General features: G+C 39.6%; 1 protein-coding gene across 1 annotated transcript in view; it reads left to right on the plus strand.

Moving 5' to 3' along the window:
• Nucleotides 1-20,335, plus strand: part of METTL24 (methyltransferase like 24) — a 705,212-nt gene extending 684,877 nt beyond the window's left edge. Inside the window, exon 5 of the mRNA XM_044066694.1 lies at nt 19,545-20,335. Coding sequence (XP_043922629.1) covers nt 19,545-19,862 — 318 coding nt within the window. The 3' untranslated portion in view covers nt 19,863-20,335. The remainder of the gene's footprint in view (nt 1-19,544) is intronic.
• Nucleotides 20,336-24,563: the final 4,228 nt, after the last annotated feature.

Raw genomic sequence — 24,563 nt, forward strand, 5'->3', positions numbered from 1 at the left:
TCTTGCCTTCATTCTTTTACTGGTTGGGTTCGGAACCGATCCTTGGTTCCGACTCGTCCTTATATAAAGCTTGAGGTCTTCCACTAGCTCGTGGCTAAAAAACCCTATCCCATCATGCCCTAGGAAAGCTCCTCAGATCTTGTTTGCTGATATAACAGTAGGTATCACATGAGTTATCTAATATCTTATAGAGCCCTTGTGGTTGTTAGCCTAGTAAACACCTATGAATCTATGAACCTAATTCTAAGGGACCTGATCTACCAAAAGAGACTGGAGGCTTTGTCTCTGCATTTGGTTTCCTATAGAATCCTTAAGAGCAAGCTGTCCCTTGCCTTCTGGGCTATTAGGGATTCAGTAGTCCAACACCTCTTATTTACCCACAAATCAAACAGTCCAATGAAGATTAGAACTTGGGGTGTGAACCTGTTTTAGCTAATAAATTATGGCAGAGAGAGAGAGCGATTTCAATGATTACCCCTTCTCTGGAACAAATTTTCCAGTAAAAGCAATGTTACACACTAGCTTCCTTTAAAAAGGAATTAACATCTGGTTGAGTATTCGCAACCCCCCCCCCCCACCCACCCTACCCAGTATGATTGGCTTATCACTCCTTGATAAAGGAGGTATAGTCTAAGGTGGGTATTGGCAAGGAGTAATTGGCCACAATGCCTACTTGCCTTGTGCATTGTATTATTCTTTGATTCTAATGTTTATCCCTGTCGCTTATCAGAGACTATTCATTTGCTACTGATATATGTCATCAACTTTTGATGCATTACTTTATCATTTTTTCAGTGGTCACAACAGTGTTTGGCTGGGTGACAGCAGTTTTGTGTCGACGTTAAATACTGGTAGCACATTTTCTAGCATCCACAGCTAATTTGTTACCTTGTCTTTTGGACTTTGATTTACGAGCTAGGTACCCAACTTACAGAATGTATGGTTGCTATTTTCATGAACTTAGGCTGCTTACATCTCAGTAAGGAAAAGTGTGTTAAATTTAACTGGAGCAGCAGATTCAGAATATTCATATGGAAGTGTTTTACAGCAAGATACTTAAAGCAACCAATCCATTTTGGATGTCAGTATTTTTGTTGGGGAGTATTCAAGTTTTTGAAAACATGGTAAAGTCTTATGCCTTTTGTTTATCTGACTAATTTTCCTCAGGTGCCACAGCAGTGATGGTTCTGTTGCTCAGCAGCTAATGATTCACTTCCAAGACTGCATTTCAGTCTTTAGAGATGTATACCAGATGTCATTAAAATGCCCTCTGTTTTTATTTAGAAGCTAATGCTTCAATTAGAAACATCTGGTTTTATATGTGGTTTTAATTAGAGGGCATCTAAAATATAAGACAGTTGTAATTAAAATCACATAAGGGCAACTATAATGGAAATTATAAAGGAGTATTTCACAGAGGTATGTTAGTGTTTCAAAGTCCTTAGTTTGGAAAAATAAATGCTTAGTGCTTTTCACTCTTGGAAAACTAAGTTCGTTTAACAGTGCTGTTCAAGGCTCTAGTTGTGTAGGTTTGCCAGTATCAGAAATGAATTCCTTGCTTGCAGATTCTATTAAGCAGTTGAAATGTTCCTGTTATTAGTCAAAAACAGTACCATTACTGTTCACAAACCAACAATATCATAACAGTAAAAAGAAATTATGTACTCACCATATCATGCCATGTGTGTTGTCCATCTTGCCTTCATTCTTTTACTGGTTGGGTTCAGAACCGATCCTTGGTCCCGACTCGTCCTTATATAAAGCTTGAGGTCTTCCACTAGCTCGTGGCTAAAAAACCCTATCCCATCATGCCCTAGGAAAGCTCCTCAGATCTTGTTTGCTGATATAACAGTAGGTATCACATGAGTTATCTAATATCTTATAGAGCAATGAAGAATGTCAGAGAACATTAAACCCCAATTATATCTTTTGGGTCCTCCAGCAGCCCAAGGCTGGGGGAAGGAGGGCGGGATGTGAGAATGAAGGTAAGATGGACAACACACATGGAACATTATGGTGAGTACATAACTTCTTTATGTGATGTTGTCCTAGTTCGCCTTCATTCTTTTACTGGTTGGGACAGCATCAGTAGCACCATCTTTCTTGGGTGGCTCAAGGGAGAATATTCTTCAGAACAGGGGACCCAAAAGAGGCCCAGTTCCTGGAGGCCAAATCCACTTTGTAATATGTGATAGAGGTATGAGGCCTTGCCCATGTTGCTGCAGCACAAATGGTGTCAATTGTTAGTCTAGTCCGAAAGACAGAAGAGGTTGCTATGGCTCTTGTAGAATGACCTTTTACTTTATAGGAGAGATCTTTTTTCTGAGTTTTGTGGGTAAAGGTAATACAATTTGACAGCCATTTTGAAAGTGTGACTTTAGATACAGGAGCACCCTTCTTAGAATCTGAAAATGATACAAATAATTGGTCAGATTTTCTGAAGCTCTTTGTCCTGTGTAAGTAAAAATGTAATTGACTATGCACATCTACTTGGTGTAGCATATATTCTGACTTGTTTTCATAGTTGGGTAAGAAAAGTGGTAGTTCTATGGAGTGAGTCAAATTAGATTCTGAACATACTTTAGGTAGAAAGGATGGGTTTGTTCGAAGGGATACTCTGTCTTTGTGGAAAAGTATGTAGGGGAGCTTTTTAGACAATGCTTGTAGCTCTGAAACTCTCTTAGCAAAAGTGATGGCTATCAAAAGAATTGTCTTCCAGGTCAAAAACTTTAAATCACAGGATGATGCAGGTTCAAAAGGGGGAAGAATCAAATGGAATAAGACAGAGTTCAGGTCCCTTGGTGCTGGGGGGGGGCTTTAATGGGTAGTTTTAATAAAATAGTACCCTTAAGAATGCTTTGCAAAGTCTGTGGGACATCACATTTCGCCCCAATTCACCTATATGGAAATTAGATATCGCTGCTAACTGAACTCGAATAGTAGCTGCAGCTGCTCCTTCATTCAACAGCTTTGTCAAGAATTCAAGAATGGAAGCTATAGGGGCAGAGAAGGGATCAATGTGGTCATTCAAGCAAGCCCCATGAAGAAAATCATTTCCATTTGCTCATAAATAACTTTCTTATTGAAGCCTTACAAGACAAGATCAAAATATGTTTCACTGATGAGGAAAGGTTAGGGAGCCTGGCCATATTTGGAATCGGAGCAGCCAAGCTGTCTGTTTGAGGGTTTGAAGGTAAGGGTGGAGCATCCCTGATGCATGAGTCAGAAGGTTTGGAACTGGGTCCAGAATCCACTGCTCCTCCTGGAGATGAGGCCAAAGGAAGTGGAACCAGATTTGATGAGGCCAGTATGGGGTGATGAGTATCAAATTCCTTCCCAATGAGATGGCTTTCTGAAGAACTTTGGGTATCAACAGAAAAGGAGGGAAGGCGTAGAGGAGACCCTTGGGTCAATAGTGTACAAGTGCATCCCTTGGTGACTCCCCTGGGCTGGGATTAGGGCAAAATAGCTGCTGCATTTGGCATTCATGGATGTGACCAAAAGGCCACAACAAGGCTGGCTCCATTTGCAGAAAATCATCTCCGCTACTTCTTGTTTCAGGGACCACTCATGAAGCATCAGAATCACTCTGCTGAGTTTGTCTGCTATCACGTTGGATTTCTCCAGGATGTGCGCTGCTATCAGAAAATGATGAGATGAGGTCGCCCACTGCCATACTCTCAGGGCCTCTCGACAACAGAGGTAGGACCTGGTTCCTCCTTGTCTGTTTACATACCATACAACTGACATGTCTGTCTGTATTGCAATAGTTCCTAGCAGAAGAGAGTCTTGGAATGCTTGCAACACAAGAAGCACTACCCTCATTTCTAGGACATTGACGTGCAAGTGTGCCTCATGATTCTGCCAAGTGCCTTGGACTGTCCTTCCCAGATAATTCCCCCCTCTACTCTATCTGGGAAGCATCCATGGTCACTGTGGCTAAAGGTTGTGGAAGAAGAAAGGGTAGACCTAATGTCACGTAAGTATAGTGAAGCCACCAACGAAGACCTTTCTTGCAGGATTCTGTTATTATATTTAGGTGGGACATAGTTTCTGCATGGAACATTGAGTGAACAGTAGCCACTGTAGAGCTCTCATGTGAAGATGTGCTAATGGAATTAGGGTTATTGCTGCTGCCATATTTCCCAAAACTTTCAGAACTGTTTTTGCTTGTACGTTTTTCTTGGAAAGTAGGAGTAGAACCTGACTTCATAGAACTTGAACCCTTTCTGAAGGGAACGTTGCCATCATTTTCATTGTATCTAGATCTGCTCCTATAAAAACGGTATGCTGAGATGGCAACAAGGCAGATTTTTCATAGTTTATTGTGATTCCTAGGTGAGAGCAGATCTGTAAAGTGGTGTCTCTTGCTTTTGTTAGTAGATGCTCGGCAGTGGCAGTTAGGAGCCAGTTGTCTAGATACAGAAACACTCAGAATCCTTGGCGTCTCAAGTGAGCCATCACTACTGCCATACACCTGGTGAACACTCTGGGTGCTGTAGTGAGACCAAAGGACAGAGCTCAAAACTGGTAGTGACTGGCTCCCAGCTAAAAGAGCAAATGACTCCTGGATCATCTGTCCATTTTTATGTGGTAGTACATATCCTGGAGGTCTATTGAGCACATCTAATCTTCTTTTTCCAGGAATGGGAGTATCAACTGCAGCGTGACCATCCGGAACTTTGATTTTTTTTACTGAGTTGAGAAACAAGTTTAAGCCAGGATAGGGTATTGGAGAAAAAGGTCTTGAGAATAAATGATGGCCAACAGCAAAAACAACAGCAGTGAACATGCTAAAACTGCTTAGTAACGTTAACTATAGTCTTAAAGGTTATAATAATAACCAAACTATCCTAAAATTACAAAATATAACAATATAAGAAAGGAGAACATTTTCATTAAGCCAGAGCCAGTAGAAAGCACCCGGTCTTGTTTTAGCAGCAAATGAGATCTAAGGATCTTTCCTAGGGTATGATGAGATAGGGTTTTAGAGCCATGAGCTAGTAGAAGACCTCAAGATTTGTATAAGGCTGAGTCAGACCTGAGGATCAGTTCTGAACCCAACCAGTAAAAGAATGAAGGCGAGGCAGGACAACATCAGATCAATATTTATCCAGCATTGTCATACTTTGTGTGACCTCTCACTCTCTACCTAATCAGCCTTTTCCTTAACTTTATCTTGAAAGTTTTTCTTTCGCCAACTATAACATAGCTCATTCTTCTGCTCTTTTAGCCTACCTAATGTCAAATCAATACCTTCCTTCAAATTTCTTCTTGCATGCATACCCCTATACTAACTTCATGACCATTTCTTACAATCTGTAAGGACATCAAAATAACTCTGTTCTACTCATCTCATCCTACATGTGCATCACTATTCAAACTACATTTATTTTTCGTACTTTATTTTCCTTATCAACCTTTCCACTCCCAGTCTATTATTTACTTAACATATAACATTTGTATAAATTAACAATTGATGGAAAAAAATTGGCAATTGATGAAACTTATGCGTTCTGTTCATTTAAAAATTTCATTATCTCTGAATACAGTCTATTGTGTATTCGTCATTATGTTTTGTCTCATTTTTGCATTCTTCATTGTGTACTTTACTGTATACGGTCCCTTCTGAAAACTTGCATTGCCCAGCAGGCCTAACTTGGTCAACAAAACGTAAATAAATAACATAAAATTAATATAATATGATACTTTTACTAAAAACTTTTAAGAAATGTATCTACAAGTCTGCCCATTGGAGTAGAAAAGCAGTACAATTATAGTGGCAGCAAAAACTAAATATGCATGTCCAGATACTTTGTAGCAAAGTAGCATGTTGAAAACGGTGCTGTGGGCTTTTAAATCAGAAGGCTTCCATGTGTGGTCACTTCTTCTCTCCACTGCTCTGAGTAAGCACTTTTATCAAAGCACAGCTAAAGTATCATAATGTTATTATTATTATTATTATTATTATTATTATTACTATTATTATTATTATTAAGCCGCGGTGGTGCAGCGGTAGCGTTGTCACCTCACAGCAAGAGGTTCTCCCATTCAATTGTCAGCTGGAGCGCCTTCTGTGTGGAGTCTGCATGTCCTCCCCGCGGTCGAGTGGCATTCGAAAGACATGCGTGAATGGGCATGCCTTCATTGAAGGTTGGGCGTTGGGCTGGCACCTCGACACCATAAAAATCAACTGCCAATCATTAGCAGACCGGAGTTCCGCTGGGCGACCCCTAACCAAGAAAAGCCGAAAGAAAAGCAACAACATTATTATTATTATCATTATGTACAGTAATTATACTGTTTGTTTTGAGCAGTAAGAAGACCATTCCAAATGTTTAATAGAATCTTGAAACAAGGAGTTTACCTCTGATACTGGAAAACCTAAAGAATCAAACACTTAAACAGCACAGTGAAACACACTTAATGCACTTAATACAGTGATTAATTAAGTTTTGCCAGATTCAGTGTCTTTTGTCATTTTGCAGTTTAGTGGCTACAATTAAAAACAAAATCATTTTTATTATACTAATAATATAGCACTTTGGGTTCAATGTGAGGATGGCTATAGAATAAGACTGGCTTTAAAATGAAAACATAAGGTATTCATTTTTTTTTTAATTCTTTGCACTTGGTCTTGCAGTAATTACATCCCTGTCTGCCCTTATTCCAGTTGTTATTACACCTCAGTTCCCGTAGTCTGTTCTATCGGCATGCTTGGTTGCTTCATTTGAGGTATGATCTGTGCTTGACGATTAGTTTTAAGTCTCATTGATCTAAGACCAGTGTGTGATTTAAAAAGATGTACCCAAGGAATGGCAGGGCATCATCAGTAGTTGTCACAGTGGTTATATGTTTCCAGTTCGTATTTGCTGGGATTTGTTGTAATCTTCCAGAGATAAACTTTCGCATAGATTTAATTATGATAAAATATTGCTGCTTTGAAGAATGTGGTAGTTGTCAGACTACAAATATCAGGTGGCAAACACTGATTCAGTGTGACATAATACCTTAGAAGACCACATTTTTCTAGTTCACTAGACAAAAGCTATTCAGTTTCCTTGCTATACCTGTCTGTTGAGAAGCCTTTATAGGAAGTAAGCTGAACTGGCTGCATCAGTCTGTGTACATTTGTTAACATAATCATGCATGGTCTCCAGGTGTATGAGGATGGCATGTTACAGTGTCATCATCCTTAAGTAGTAGATAACCAAGTGTGACTATAGAAAGCCAAGCACACATGATTTAGGATTGCATAACAGCTTGTTAGGAGGTAGAGGCAGGCAATTTTATGGAAATTGTTAACAATTAAGATGGCTTTGACTACTAAGGCCTCATATTCTTTCATGCATGTTCATTGACAGGCATGAAAGGATAAAGTTGGAGTGTATCAGTGTTGGTATACCTTTTTGTGTGTGTGTGTGTGTGTGTGTGTGTGTGTGTGTGTGTGTGTGTGTGTGTGTGTGTGTGTGTGTGTGAGTTTGATCATTTTAATATTATGAGCAGGCTTTGAGTAACAATACCTTTGTGGCAGTATAAGGCACTTGGATGGTTTGAATTAGTTAAAACAACAATGAAACTTTGACATTTTCTTTGATACACTATTGATAGCAATATACACTAGGCTGATATTGTCCCTACTGTTCCTGGAGGAGGTACAGTCATTAGATAATAATATGTTCATTTCTGGTGAATGATGGGGGATCATATATCACTTTGGGTAATAAGCAAGGTACCAGAAAGATCTGCTGCTGTTAGATTACATCTGACTTTACTTTTAAGCTATAGTTATTTTATTGTAACAAATTTACATTTGCCAAGTTCCTTCATATTTTGTGTGTGTGTGTGTGTGTGTGTGTGTGTGTGTGTGTGTGTGTGTGTGTGTGTGTGTGTGTGTGTGTGTGTGTGTGTGTGTGTCTTGGTCCCATAAGTAATACAGATGCCAGGTCTGCCAGGCCAAAACATAATTTTTGTTCTAATTCTAGTAATATGGTAAGTAGAGTGCAGTCAGCAGAAGGAGGAGCACAGCAGTGATATTTCAAATAAATAAATGTTTTCCTTATGAATGAGACTGCTAATACTCTTGTGAGAAAGGCATATGAAGACAGTGAGCCTCATACAAATGCAACCACAAAGAGTTAAATATAAGGAAAAAAGGAGGGGGAGTAGAGCATTGGAGTACCAAGGAATCACTTTATTTTTTCTCATAAGTAGTCTGAACACAGTGTCAGGGGTACCTATGACAGAACAGGTTTGGGAAGGAGGGTAACTTGGAGTAGGTAGAAGTGAAGAACAATCATCACCCTCACTGTCACCAATCTAAAAAAGGTATGTCTTTGTCATCCTAAGCTCAACACTTCAACAAGTAATCAGCATGCAGGGAAGGAGGGATCGGTGTCTCAGTTAAATGTTCAAAAAAAGTAATTGCCATTTTAAGACCCAAGAAGAAACAACTGCAAGTAGAAGGTTATTTACAAATTTGAAGATAGCAGAATTTCATAATAGTCCCCAGCAGTCTCTGAGTTACATAGTAGTAGGGTTGTGGAATCACAGCATCCCTTATCAACAGCACAGTGGGACAAAAATGTAGCAGCAAGTTTTGAAATTCACTGTTACTCTGGTTGAACGTTGGCTTGTATTTGAATGTCAAGACTTGAGTTACCATGTTTCCAACTTCTGCTAGAGAGCCTGCATTGGGTTAATTTTACATTTCAGGTCTATAAAATCTGAATGTATATAATACACTATTATTCAGATCAAGGTATGATCATAGTGGTATATTTGCTAGCTTCAGATGATGATCAAGTACTCACTAAATCAACTGTGGATTTAGCTACTCTGATATGTTACATTTCATACATTACTAGATCATACATTTTACATACTGAGTACAAATAATCAAAATACATGTGCTTGCTAAGGTGAAAATGTTCTCCTTTGTCTGTTCTCGCAGCTTGTATTAATACAGTTTCTAATTCACATTCAGGCCACTCTTACTACAGAAAATGGGAGAGGCAGTCATACAGTGACTGTCTGGCTGGTGATATGGGTGTTTTCTACTTGTCTATGACTGTTGGTAGTACTAATTTCGTTTCTATCACTATATCTCCATGCAGATATGTATGCATCTATTCCAGAGTGAAGGTGCAGGTACAAGACAGGGGAATGGCCAAATGGCAGTACTCTACCTTTAGTTTGTCACTCCTGGATTCATCTATATTATTGTGGTCAGAGGAGATGGTTTTACTGCAACCAAAATAATAGATCTGATCAGTCATCAGCTCTTTTTTTCTTTGTTCCACGTAAGTGTTTTTGGTAGCTTTCTCTTCACACTGGCAATGCACCACAATGAAATCTGGTGTGAAGGTGGTGTTTGTGACACTGCATCGTAGTGGTGAGAAGAAAAGATTAAGTGCAAGGGCCAAAATCTGGGCTCTTCCCTGCTGATATCACTAAGGTTAAGAGAACCAGCATGCCACTGCTCGTAGGTATCTGATGGCTGAGTACGGCAATGTGTTATAGGAATCAGTGGAATGGGACCTTGATGCAGGGGGCTTTTTGTGGCTGTCTGTCAAAAGGTGGCTTATAGAGTAATGACTTTGGAAATAGTTTTCTTACAGAGACGATACATAGGAAGACTTGAGGGGGGAAAAAAAGCTGCATTTATACAGTTTGCTGCATTCAGCATAATGCAAGCCAGTAGTGAACTTAGTTGTGGGTAGTGCTCATTTCTGTTTTTATGGTAGGATGGTTCCTACACTGTTACAATGTAATTAATACAAATATTAATATTCTCATTCTAGACTTTTAGAATGCATTGTTTATGACCGAGTATAAAAGGCCATTAAAATTAGTTTGGATGCTCATTTCTATATCCTGGATAACAAAGGGAGCTCTGAGTGTGCTTCAACAACTTGTAAACTTCAGATAAAGGGCCCATATATTATGATAGTTCAAGCAACAATCTTTTTTTTTTTTGTAAATTGCAGAATGTTCAGTCAAAAAGCATGTTACATTGTTTTTGTTTCTGATGTAATAATCCTCAGGTCCAGTATGACATTTAATGCTTTCTCTCTGTCTCTCTTTCTTACTTGTTTTCTCTGTATCTTTGCTATCCATACTTGGTTGGAATACCTTTACCCCTTTAATAAGTAAGATTATACAGTGAAAGTGAATTAACATTTAAAAAACGTGAATAACTGGTTGTGTATCAGCATGTGTTTGTTGAGAATTACCCACAGGAAAGTACAGTTGTGTAAAATCTTACCATAACAGTAGATGTCCTTCTCTTCACTGTTGCAGTGTTCATCATAAAAGGGATGTCCTGACCAGGGCAGCCCAATGACCGGCCAGTATGAAAAAGCCAAAAAAAGGTGTCATCTTGCACAGAACGTAGGGCATAAAAGTTACGTATGGACACAACTACCTAGAACTAAATTGCTGCAGAAGAGAACAGACACCATAGGACAAGAGAGTCCATGCACATCAAGAAGGAAAAAAATGCAGAACAAACAAGAAGGCTTTGGAAGGAGGGAGTGAACACTGCAAAAGTGAAGAGAAGTACATCTACTGTTACGGTAAGATTTTACACAACTGTACTATGTACTTCTGTATCATTGTTGGAGGATTATTCATACATGGGATAAGTAAAAAAGCTCAAGAAACAGAATTGGAGGGGGAAGGCTGAGAAGAGCCCTCAATACCTGCTCTGGCCCTAGAAACCATATCCAACTTACAATGCTTACTAGTAAAGGTATTCACTGAAGACCAAGTATCAGCTTCAAGGATGGAATTTGTGTTCAACCCCTTGAAGAAGGCACCAGAAGAGCCAATAGCCCTAGTGGAATGAGCTCTAAAAGAAGTAGATAGAGATTTGCCTTGAAAAGAATAACAAAAGAAAATGGCATTAGATATCCAGGAGGAGATGGTCTGCATAGAAACAGCCAAACCTGGGATCTGGGATCTGGGATAAAAGGAAACAAAAAGCTTGATCAGATTTATGAATAGTCCTAGTTTTATGCAATTAGTACCTGAGTTGTCTGTGCATATCCAAGATATGCAGGACCCTCCCACTAGAAGACTGAGGAGAAGGAAAAATGAAGTGAGTTGTGCTGATTGATTCAAGGACAACTCATTGACTATCTTGGGCATAAAAGAAAGATACTCCCTGTCCCTATGAAAACAACAAAAAAGGAGGAATGGCCATAAGGTCCTGGAGCTCAGAAACCTTCTGAGCAGAAGTAAGGGCAATGTTGCAAAGAAGCAGAAGCTCAAAAGGAGCCTGAGTCAGTTTTTCCAAAACAAAATTAAGGTCCCAAGGAGAAGGAATAGGTTTTCTTGGAGGCCTATTAATCATGATGCCTTTAAGAAATTGTTTGACCTCAAAACAAGAAAGAAGGATTCAAGGGCAGACAAGAAGAAATGGCTGAAAAAAAGGCCTTCACAGAAGAATAGGCCAAGCCAGACTACAGCAACTCACACAAATAAGAGAGGACCAGTGAAGAGGGTCCTGGTTATGAGCACTGCACTAGACCAAAAATCTTTTCCATTTGGACATATAAGATTTTCTCGTTGAGGGTTTCCTTGCCACCTGTAAAACCCTGAGCATGCCCTCAGAAAAGAGATGCCTGAAAGGGATCAAAACACTATCACCCTCAATGTCACTGGATGGACTCCCACTTAAAGAATTCCATCATCCTAGCAATTGTGCCCCCAAAGGACACTTCCTCAAAAGGACACTCAGGGCTAAAAGACTCTTCCTCATTAGAGCCATAAGCCAAAGGTGAAGTCATCTCTGAAGAAAAGGAAAAAGACCCTCACCAGACACTGAATCCTCATCTGAGGAATCTGGTTCTCTGAGCCATTTAGAAAGGGTAGAGGTCCAAAGAGGAGCAAGTACTGAAACCCGTTGAGAAGGCTCCATGGCCATTAAGGCAGAAAACAAGCCCTGAGGGATCCATAGGACAGACTGAAACATGCTTCAGTTTTTGTCTTTTCTTAGAAGGAACATCAGCCCTAACAAATACCAAAGGTTCCAACCTTTGGCGAGATTTGAAAAGAGAATCCGAGTTAAACATCTGTGGTTCCCCCTCAGTGTCCAGAGCAGACACCTGCAAAGCCTCTGAGGATGTGTGAAAAGACTGACCCATGCCAGTCTCTGGCGGGATCATGGCAGAGGAAACTGATGTAAATGCCAAACAACCAGCAAAGCTATTACCTGCTTTTAGGGGAACATCCAGTGAAAGCTGGACAGCTAAAGAAGCCGGCCAAGATGACTTGGCCTTCTTTTTACCTAGTGGGAGTAGTATCTTGGGGTTAAAGGATTCTGCCATGGTACCCTGGGCTAACTGTTTATCATTGTTTTTAAATAAATGACTGGGGAAGACTAACTACTTCTGAGTGTCTTGGCACAAATGCTTTAAAGATACTATAAGAGATATGGTCGTGGGAAGCACCCAAACAAAAAGGACACTGTTCGTGATGATCCTTCTGGGGAATCTGCCTTCCACACTGATATTTTCCCTTCTTGCATGACGTGAACTCTAGTTAGTAAAATAAAATACAAGAAACATAAAAAAAAAAAAAAATCAACCCCCCCCCCCACACACACACACACACACAGACGAACATGTCAGTGCCTGAAAATAAAATGTGTCAAAATGTTTAAAACTTCCTCACATCATCTGTATTAAGGAGTATACATTGCTCCTCACATTAACAACTGGATGCATGGACACTTGTGTTGCCTTAAAAAAAAGAAAGAAAAAAGAACAGTGGCAGCTACACAATTTTTTAGTCATCCGCTGACCATCAGCTCTCCAGACACCCTAATAGTCCTTTTTTCCCCTTTAATAATCAGGCACATATGTCAGGCTATTCTGGAGTGGGACCATCATACTGTAAATAGATGGGGCATTCTAATTAAGGTCCAAACCCTGCAATGTGCTGTTTCCAGGCTCTCTGTGAGGGCTGGCATAAGACACTGTGAGGTGACCATTCCTATATCCATAGACATAGAAAGGACACTAGGTGGGTATACCCCACCTGCACAGTGATACATCACCTCCACATTGTCCCACCCACATGCAAACCTCGTGTGCACTACTGTGGTCTCTAGTAGCACCACCATGAATATGTATTTGAATGCCTTCCCAGCTTGATCCCCTTCCCTTCCCTTGTCCTTGAGGCTAGCAAGTGGGCATAGCCTCTTCAGTCCTCTCCCTCTCATCATCTTCTTCTCAGGTGACAGGACCTCTCCTCTCACTCTGTCTACTGGGGTCATAGTCAGGACTGTTTCCTTCTGTGCCAAAGAAGTGACAACAACTCCACTAAAACTGATGAACTGTGAAAATGTTTTCACTTAAACAGGTGTGCATGTGCAATACTTCACTAAGGTGGTTCTTGTCCTGCAATTAACAAAAAGATAACAAACATGATGCTCTGTAATACAGGTGGCATTATTTAAGAAAGGAAGAAGTGCCTTTTTCTAATGTAGCATTTTTGTGTGGGGGTAGTGTGTAGGTTTATCCATAGCTAGCTTTATTTTTTTTTTATTTTATTTTTAGTTTATTAACTGGGTAAATAATCTGGAATAAAGACTCTTTTCAGCCATGACCCAAGCCAGATGACAGGTCACAATAATAAACTGTACACAACATAAGTTACAAATTATCTCCATGGTAACAATTTGAATAACGTTAAAGAAAAATGTTGGGAGTAACATAGAACAATAAATGTGTTTAGTTAACAATCTGTAAAATTTAGAGATAAAATAGTAGCCTTCAGAACAAATAATGATATATAGTATATTACGTCACTATATGTAAATCCTGAAATTCCAAGAGAAAGTAATAAAATGGAAAACGTATGCATATACATCAGCAGTGGAAATGGAGAAGAGTATGTATAAATATTGTTCATGTTTAGCTTTGATATGTGCAAAACATCACATAAGTCTTATTTCACAGTGTAGAACACAAGGGGAAGATTTAAGAGTAAGAAATATTGTAATGAGAGAGAGGGAAGTAAAAGTGCTGCTAAACATACATGGTAAAATTGAGCTGTGAAACTGAAAAAATAATAATACTAAATAAAGGGTGAAGTGAAAATATACTTAGATGTGTGAGGTGATAAAGAGCAATAGGTAATTAAAATAGTTGTAAAGCTGTGAGCAAGAATGGTATGTCATTTAGTAATTTGCTACTTAAGGCAAAAATATTGATTTGGAAACATTTAGAAAATTCAACACATGTAGAGTGTAGGAAAATAGCTGTGTTAAGTAATATATTAGTAGACTATTAGCCTACATCTTTGAAGCATGAGTATTTAGGCAGTTGAAGTAAGTGTGATTTAATTTTCTTTTGAAAGTAGGGAGATCGTTACAGTTTTGGATGTTTTGTGGCAGCAGATTCCAACACGTAAGATACATTTTTTGGAGATAGCTAATATGAAGACAAGTCTTGCTAGCTGACTGATTTGTGCTGTGAAGAGAGTAAGACTGGTGTCTTTCAAAATGTACAGATTTACAAATCAAGTGAAATTCAGACACCTATGTTTTCTCTCAAAAATTTGTCCCCTTAGTTCGTTCCTCTGATGTTTGGACTACCATAGAAGTAGCTGAAAGTGGAAAAAAAGCAGTTTACGACCCCAACAGTGTTTAAAAATGCTGGTTTGTCTGTCTTGATCTCTGTTAGCTACAGTAGCTTATTCCAGGTCATGTGACACTCAGTGATGACACAAATGAGTGGAATAACTATTTGTGCTTTACGGTACCACAGGAAGCTTCTTTCCTTGTTGCTGATTTGTGGCAATGGAAAGTGTGAACAGAGAAATCCCTGTTCTTTTTTTTAATAAGAAAACAAGCACAACAATTGCAATCTATATTATAAGCAGGTTGTTATTTTAGTTATCTTTGCACCTTTACTAGCCTCTGGGTCCTACATTTGTATTTGACAGTATAGTGCAGTGTTCAACTGCCCCTAAATGTGCAGCATGTCACAATTTTTTGCTCTAATATTTGCCCTCTTCTTTCTAAAGATGTGTTTTATGGTAAATTGGTGTGGATTACAGTCAGTCAACAATGCTTGACATGAAATTTCCATACATATTACCACAATAGTCACTTGCATACCTCCCAACAATACTCCCACTGCCATTGAGGAACTCATAGCCTAGACAGCCTCAACCTATACCCATAAAACCATTATCACAGGTGACTTCAACTTAGATTGGAACACTTAAACTGGTGATAACCCTTCCCCCTTCATAAATCTACATGGTTACTCCCAAACAATCCAGTTTCCCACTTGAATAGATAAACATAAAAAAGGGAATCTATCTTCGACTGGTCACTTATTAATAGTACCACCCACAACTACGTCTCCAGATGCCTTCCAAATAATTTAAGTGACCATAGACCTACCTACTTAAACCGTCATCAGCTCAACCCACCCAGAACCATAGTTTACAAAGTCATATGAAATACCAAAAACTTCTCCAACGAAGCATTCTTAGAAAATGCTCAATAAATGCAATTGGACACCACTCCATCATCTCCAACTTGACCAGGCTGTAGCATACTTCAATGACACCTTTCTAGCTATTCTAAATAGCTTAGCACCAACTCATACATATTGTGTTAAAAATAAGAGATTGCCCTGGATATTAAAAGAAACCATTAGACTTCCAAAACTAAGGGACAAAACATGGTTTCAATACCAGAAACCAAAAGACAATAAAACTCTGTTAGCATAGCAGCAGCTCTGCAATCAAACAAAAAACACCTCAAAGTAGACAAAAAACATATTATACATCTATGCAAAACAAATATGAAAACAATCCCAAGAAGTTCTGGCAGGAAATTAACTTGCTCCTCCACCCAGCTAAAGCCACAACCCCAGAACCAACAGCCAATAACCAAAGTTTAAGTATTGCCTCACAAATCAACACCTACTTTATAAACACCATCCTCTCCTTAGTTATAGGGAACAATTCCACCCCACCATCTATTCCACTTAATGTTGAAACTAACAGCAGCTGTTTTGACCTCATACCCGTCCCAACTAACACCATAAGAGCAATGCTGAAAAAAACTGAAACCTTTTTCCTTAGCGGCTGACCAACTCCCCAATGAGTACCTCAAACATTCAGCCAATGCTATAGTTATGCCTATCTCCATTCTGGTAAGTATCTCTATAGCAGAACAATATGTCCGAAAATTATGGAAAATTTCCTATATCACTTCTCTACATAAAGGAGGAACGTCAACAGTATTAAACAATTACAGACCCATAGCCATCCTTTCCTCCTGTCAAAATTCTGGAAAAATGTACATATGCTCAATTACTACAATACCTGCTATCTCACAACCTTATCTCTCCCTCCCAACATGATTTCAGACTGAAATACATCACCACCACAGCCCTAATTAATTTCTCTAACACCATCAACCAGCTGAGAAATTCAAACCAGCAAGTAGCATCAATCTTCCTAGACATGTCAAAAGCATTCAACACTATCTCCCATTAGAAACTCCTTAGTACTCTTGCCTCACTAAAGCTATCAAATACTTCCTAAACTATCTTTCTGGCAGACAACAAGCAGTACGATGGAAATCCGAACTCTCACCACATCTGCCTGTCTCAGTCAGAGTCCCCCAAGGATCCATACTAGGGCCCATTCTTTTCACCATCTTCTCTAATGATTTAGCCTCATCCACAGCACATGCTAAAGTAGTTCAGTATGCAGACGATTCAACTTTAATCTGCTCAGCAGATGCCTTACCAGACCTCCCAATAGTAGCCCAACAAGCTTTTAATGATATCAAAACATATCTAAGTAAATCACAACTAATGCTCAACCCCAAAAAGACACAGTTAATGCTATTTACCAGTAACAAACAAACATTGACCACCCCCTCCTTTCACCATTCTCTCAGCAAACAACATAGTCATCCAACCAGTTTAACATACAAAACTCCTTGGCATGACAGTCGACAACAAACTCAGATTTGACCAACACATAACCATCACAGTTAAGAAAGTTCATGTCAAACTTGGCTCACTGTACAGAAGCAAGACATTCCTCACTGACAATACCAGACTAGCCATATCCAGAACCTTCCTCCTCTCTATGCTCCTTTATACTTTCCCCCTCTTTACCAACTTAAAAAAATCAGACTTAACAATTTGGAAACTTGCTACAACAAAACAGCCCACTTCACAGCCAACCTTCTCTAACAAACCCACCATTGTATTGCTCTACATAAATTAAATTGGCTTGAACCCTCTAACCTTCTCCATCTCTGCCAACTTAAATTCACACACAGTATCATCTTCCATCCTGATAATTGCCCATCCCTCAAGGAACTTGCTGTTCCCTACTCATACCCACGAAGTCTGAGATCTGCAGGCAGAAACTTTCTCACAATAAACAAAGCTAACAACATTTACAGTGAAGCCTTCTTCTCATATTAAATAGCCAAATTATGGAACTCTGTACCCCACACCCTTCAAAACACACCTGAGTCTACCAATTTCAAACAACTACTATTTGAACATCTGTCCAAAAACTGGCATTGCTCCTGCACCAAACCTGACTGACAAGATATCTATAACTCTCTCAACACACTGTCCATTCCTTACCTCATTTTCTCCCTCTCCTCAGTGCTATTACTACTCAAAAAAAAAAAAAAAAAAATATATATATATATATATATATATATATCTAGGACGTTTGCTCGAGTGAGCAAACGTCTGAATCCATAATAACCGAACACACTTTAACGAAAGTGCTTTTATCAAAAAAGCGCTTTCGTTAAAGCGTGTTACAAAAAAACCCATAAAACACTACATTTACATTTTAGCAGGGGGGCTTTGCCCCTCTGAACCCCCTACTTTAATATTCTCCCTCCGAGACTGCACTACAGTGGGGAAAAGGGACATTTCCCTTACCCGCAGCGTAGTACAGCCTCAGCAATAGGCATACTTATGCGAAAGTGCTTCTTCGGTGAAAAGCACTTTTGCATAAGTATGCCTGGCCATTTGGGTTTCCTAGATCCATATATATATATATATATATATATATATATATATATATATATATAGAGAGAGAGAGAGAGATGTATATATATATATATATATATATATATATATATATATATATATATATATATATATATATATATGAAGTCTCATTTGTTCATAACTATTTAAAATTTACACAGTACTAATTTTATTTTTCTTGCATTGATCTTTACTGAAATGCTTGTGTGTTTTTCTTTTTGAACCTGTATCTACTAGAAAACTGTATTCAATACTTCTTTTGTTTAGACTAACTACATGATGTGTATTCTGCATCTTACTGTATGTAAACTATGCACTATCTAATTATTGTATTTTGCTTATATTTCTGTGGAGCTTTTCTCTCCAGGCCACCACTGTAAATGGGCTTCTGACCCAGACTTTCCCGGTAAACAAATGTAAATAAATAAATCTTACTATTCTAAGGTTGTTACACAAATACACAAGAAGTGACTATCCTTCCTGCTTCACTGTGTGTAGTCCTCAACTTAATGACATCAGCACACCACCTATGGTACTTGCAATTGGCTAGGTGGCCGAAAATAACCTGGAAATATCAACAATGATGTTTTCATATTTTAAAATTATTTTTTGGTCTTTAACAAACTCCTGCATAGGCACAGTGCAGCATAGCTACACATTTGCATAATGGATACTAAGGAAATGTTTGCAGTTATGTTCTGCACTTGATCTTTAATGATGGGAAATAATTTTCATAAAGCAAATCATAGATTATGGAATAAGTAATAAGGAAGCTCTTGCTTGGAGTGGAAGTCAAATGTAGTGATGCTCTCTTGATTGGCTTCACTCTCATGACCAAACCACAGCTGCCATAAGCAAACCATTTATTACCTACACCTGAAGGTGACATATTGCATAAATACTGACACTTTGCAAACCATGTTATTAGACATAACCCAATCTGCACTTAGGGAACACTGGTGATGTGTAGTAAGGCATGTTCATATCTGATGTAATCCTGCTACATGGTCTGACTGCACTGTTAAAAACACAACCTCTGTTGAAAATAGGTTTCAGTTGGATAACAAAATGTATAATACAAATAAAATAAAATGAATGTGTACTTCTGAATCAGTGTGCTAAAACATATTCTCTCAGGTATTTTACATATCTGGCAAAGGAAGATTTATAAATACATTTGAGCATAGTTTTCTGTGCTTTGCAATGGTGTTCCTTACCATGTCCTCTATGCATCTGAATGGACTTTTGCTTTCTTGTTCTTTATTCTGTTTTTCACTCTGGTGTATAGCATTCCATCTGTTTAACAAATCCCCAAAGAACCAAGTATTTCACATACTGGAAATGTTTGAGGTTCATTGCATAGTTAATACATCTTTCAAGTGTATCTCCCCCATCAAGTAGAATAAATTATACTCAAAAGAAACATTTAACTTGACTTAAGTAGCTTTGTACATTTACTGTTCCCTTTTCTTTTCCTTTCAGATTGACATCCTGAAAGCTGATGTGGAAAGTGCTGAATGGAAGATAATGGAAAACATGATCCTGGAGAACGTTATAGAAAACATTGGACAATTAATCATTGAAGTGCACCTTCACTGGCCTGGCTTTGAGGTCAGTGGTGATGACAGCAGTGTAGTTCGATACTGGTACAGCCTCCTCAGGGAACTTGAAATGAAGGAATTCAGGCTTTTCTGCACTTATAAAGATTTAACAAAGCCACAGATTTTCCTGCAGAAACACATTTTTAATGCCAGCAGTTCGTATACTCTTAGTTGGGTAAACACTCGGTGGAAACATTGACGCCTGCTAAGACAAAGAGTTGTGTGACAAATAAGTAATGTCAGTCTGATTCAGTCAGAATGCTGTGGTTGTGAGGAAGTGGTATTTCTGCCTAAAATACGTAGGCACCCTGTAAATTTGTGGGCTTATTTGCAGAGTGAATCCATAAATTAAAGAATGCAAATCTATTAACAGAGACTTGCCTAAAGCTGCATTTCACTGTTCCTTAAATTGTGAGTCTGTAAGCAAACCAGACAGATATGGGCACAAGGTTTTCAGAATTCAAGTGTCTGGCTTTATACACAGCAGGCATTGTCATTGGTGTTCATTTTGGATCATGTCAAAAAATTCCATTTCATAGCCTTCAGATTTGTGTGATCAGGTTAGGCTAATCTCAGTTCCTGCTGCTTTAAGTAATGTAACTTTGAATGATGAATGGTTTAACTAAGATTTCATACAAAAATGAGATGTAATTTGTCAAATTAGCTAAAGTAAGTCAACTGTAAGGAAAGTACATGGCATATTAAAGGTGTAAGATATGTCTGCTACAGGAACACTCTTAACCAAAGAACTAGCATCCATTGAATGTAAATGGAACAGATATTTAACAGTTACAGAAATTCAGTCACCTGTAACAAAAATGTTGGTTCCTGTGAGGATCACAGTGTAATAATTAGTTATTTATTTGATGTCAGCTATAACAGAAGGTCAGTCAAAGCTGCAAAATTTTAGTATTATCTTTAAGACGGGTCATTCAGGAGCACTGCAGTATACTGAACTGGGTTAAAATGCACTATTCTGATAGTGAATAGTCAAAACTTGTCCAAAAACAAACAAAAAAAAAGGTAGAAGCATTTACTTTCTAATGGGCTATGCAAGCCTTTTATTGACAAACTTAACAGTGACCAGGAAAAAGTACAGCTGTGTAAAATCTTACCTTAACAGTAAATGTCCTTCTCTTCACTGTTGCAGTATTCTTTACCTAAGGGAATCGCCTGCCAAGGACAGCCCAATGTCTGGCCAGAATACCAAAAGCTTTAGTATTATAGGCATCATATGTCACACGTATGCTTCCTGTGCAAGATGTAGGGCATAAAGGTGACATATGGACACATACATAAAGAACTGAAAAGGCCCAGAAGGAACATAATGGCCTTAGGGACAAGGATAACATATGCACCCAGTAGGAGAGAAAGGAAGAAGAAAATGAGCCCCTCGGCCAAGAGGGCAAGAAAGGTACAGGGCAAGAGGCAGAACAGAGGGGGTAAGGGGGAGGGAGCAAATACTGCAACAGTGAAGAGAAGGACATCTGCTGTTATGGTAAGATTTTACATGACTGTACTGTGTCCTTCCATATCACTGGTGCAATATTCTTTACCTAGGGGAGAGTACAAGGGCTGATGATGAGGAGGAGGAAGGCCCAGAAGAACCCTCTACAAACCCATGCAGATTAGCCCTGGTAAAGCCTACCTAGGCTCTGGAAATAATATCTAACTTAAAATGTTTAGTAAAAGTATGAACAGAGGAGCAAGTAAAAGCCTAAATGATAGAATTGGTTCCAGACCCTTGGGAAAAGCACCAGAGGAGGCAACTGCCCTAGTAGAATGCACCTTTATCGATGAGAATTGCTTCAATTTGGACATATATGATTTCCTGGTAGTGGGTTTCCTAGTCTTCTGCAGAACTTAAAGCATGTCCTCAAAAAAAGGTGCCAGAAAGGGATCAAAACCCTATCACCCACAGTGTCAGTTGAAGAATGAACAAATGGGGATGGCTAAGAAATCCTTTGTCTTGTGTGAGATGATCCACCTGATCAGGTAACTTGAGGAGATTGCCTCTGGCTATGTGAAAAAGAAGGGGCAACCAATGCTGTCTAGGCCAAAAGGGAGTCACTGTTATGATTTTGAGAGAGTCCTGCCTGATCTTGTGTAAGACTTGTAGTAAAAATAAAAAGGTGGGGCATACAGAAACATCCCCTTCCAAAGAAAAGACAGGGCATCCACTTTCCAAGCCAGAGAGCTTAGGACTCTGTAACAGAAAATAGAAATTTGTCTGTTCAGAGTGGAGGCAAAAAGACCTACCTCATTAATACCCCACCAATGGACAATGTCCAGGAACTCAGCTCTGTGTACCATCCATTCGTGACCTTGTTTGCTGGACTTACTCAAATGGTCTGCAACTAGATCGTGCTCTGAAAAAATGTAAGCTACCTGAAGAGTCACTTGATACTACATAGTTACATCCCAGACCTGAACAGCTAGTCTGCAAAGAAGATAGGACTGTGTGCCTCCATGCTTGTTGTCAGACCACATCAATGTGATATTGTCAGTGAAAACTGAGATGAAAGAGGGAATGAAAAGCCTGAAGAGACTGAAGCAGAACCCTCATCTCCTTTATACTGATGTGGTCTGACCTCTGACGAGAAGGCAGCAGGAGGTTCTTCACCACCTGTCTGAGGTGTGTGTAAAGAGATCCTGAGTTGGAAATGAAGCTTGAAAAGGATGCCCCGGGTTGAGAGAAAGTTAATGAATCCATGACTAAAGCTCAAGCTTGAGACAGGGAAGGAAAGGTACCAGGAAGTCCAGGGGGTGGCAATGTTGGAGCCACACTGACTTTAGGTACCAATGAAGCTTTCTCATATGGAGCCTGGTGAGAGGGAGAATGGGAATGGTGGAAGCCATGAACCCGAGAACCCTGAGAAATTCCCTGGCTGAAACAGACACCAGAGGAAGAAGGGATTGGAAAAAAGCAATTAGAGAGAGAACCTTAGGGGTAAGGAAAACATGATCCTAGAAAGGAGTCAGAACCGACTTGTGAAAGTTTATGGTGAACCCCAGACTCTGTAATAGGGGAGTAGTAAACTTGAGATCCTGTAGCAGAGCATTGGTGGAAGAAACTTGAATAATCAGATCTAGAAAGGGAAAGAGCTGAATTCCTCGAACCCTACAAAAAAGCAATGCCAGGAGTGAGGCATTTGGTGAATACCCTTGGGGCAGTAAAGAAGCCAAAGGGCAAAGTGGAGAGCTGAAGATGTAAGGAAGAAATAGAAATGTAAACATTTCCTGAAGAAAAGATGGTTGGGGGTGTGAAGGTATGTGTCCTTCAGATCTAGAGAGACCAGAAAGGCCTTGGGTAAAAGAAGAGGAAACAATGTTTGCAGGGATAATGTCCAGAAGGAAGGAATCTTAAGAAAGGTGTTGAGGTGGGAAAGATCCAAAATTCATCTCCAAGTAGCCCTCTTTCATGGGACCAAAACATCCTGGAGTATTATTTCTTTCCCATCTGGGAAGGAGGCACTGACTGAATGGTGCCCTGAGCCAAAAAAGAATGAAGAACCTCTGGGAAATAAGAGAGCTGTTCCCAAGAAAGTTGAGGAATGCATGAAAAGGAAGGAAGGGATTTCCAAACCATGAAGCAACCCTGATGAATATTGGACAGAACCCAAGTGTCTGAAGTTATTTATAGCCAATTTGGAAAAGACATGGACAGACGGAGGGACACATGAACATAGCCGAGGGCAGAAGGAAGCAAACTGTCAAACAGAACCTGGCTTGTTCTTGCAAGGAGACTTCTTGGAGGCAGGAGTCTGATTAGACTTAGCAGAAAGCACACGCCTAGTACCCTTCTTGCATTTGGGAGGAGATTCCCTATGCACAAAAGCAAACATAGAGGGATAATTACTCTGAAATTTGGGAATAGGATAAACAAAATGATGTTTCCCCTCCTGTAAACTTTACCTTTGTCCTGGAGAGACTTGAAAACTTCAGCAGATTCAAAAATATTCTTATTATCCAAAGGAGCATCTAAAAGTGTGGCTTTAATGTCATGGGGTAAAGCTGAAGACAAAACCAAGAATAATGTCTCATAACTGAACCAAAGGCAGCAGCCCTGGAAGAGGAATCAGCTGCATCATGGATACATTTGATTGATGCAAGCAACTCGAGAAGTAGAGCCCAGCAGGAGGAGAGCCGAAGCCTTATCCTCAAACGCAGGAATATCAGACACTACCTTAGAAACCTGCAAAAGTATCGCCCAAACATACCTGGTCATATGAATCTGGTAGTTGATTGCCCTGAAGGATAAAGTAGCAGCAGTGTAAACCTTTTTGCCCAGCCTTTCCATAGCCCTACTATGCTTATTAGAAGGCAACAACTTGGTAGAGAGCTTACCAGAGGAGACTGACATTACAGAAGGGTAGGCAGAAGGGCATTTGTAAAGAAATTTGCACTCTTCAGGAACTTTATAGACTTGATCTGGCTTCTTGGGTGCAGGGGGATGAGAGTCAGGGGCTACAGATGCTGCTGAGAAAGTATGCAGAAGGGCAGCCAGAATAAGAAGAATAGCATATGGCTTAGGAGACTCCATCTGTAGGAGCTATAATATCTTTTTTGAATCTTAGAGACTTGAGAACAATCCGGGCTGCCACGGTGGTGCAGCGGTTAGCGTTGCCACCTCACAGCAAGAGGTTCTCCGGTTCGATCCTCGGCTGGGGTGCCTTCTTTGCGGAGTCTGCATGTCCTCCCTGTGGTCGCGTGGGTTTCCTCTGGGTGCTCTGGTTTCCTCCTACATCCCAAAGGCATGCTGTAGGTGGATTGGACACTCTAAATTGGCACTAGGCATGACTGTGTGCATGTGTGCGCCTCCTGTGGAAGGATGGGTGCCGGGCTGGAAACTCGACACTGTAAAACTCCACTGCCAGTCATGAGCAGACAGGTGATCTGC

The sequence above is a fragment of the Protopterus annectens genome, chromosome 1.part0 (genome assembly GCF_019279795.1).
Source record: "Protopterus annectens isolate FY-2018-M chromosome 1.part0, PAN1.0, whole genome shotgun sequence".
Lineage (NCBI taxonomy): Eukaryota > Metazoa > Chordata > Ceratodontiformes > Protopteridae > Protopterus > Protopterus annectens.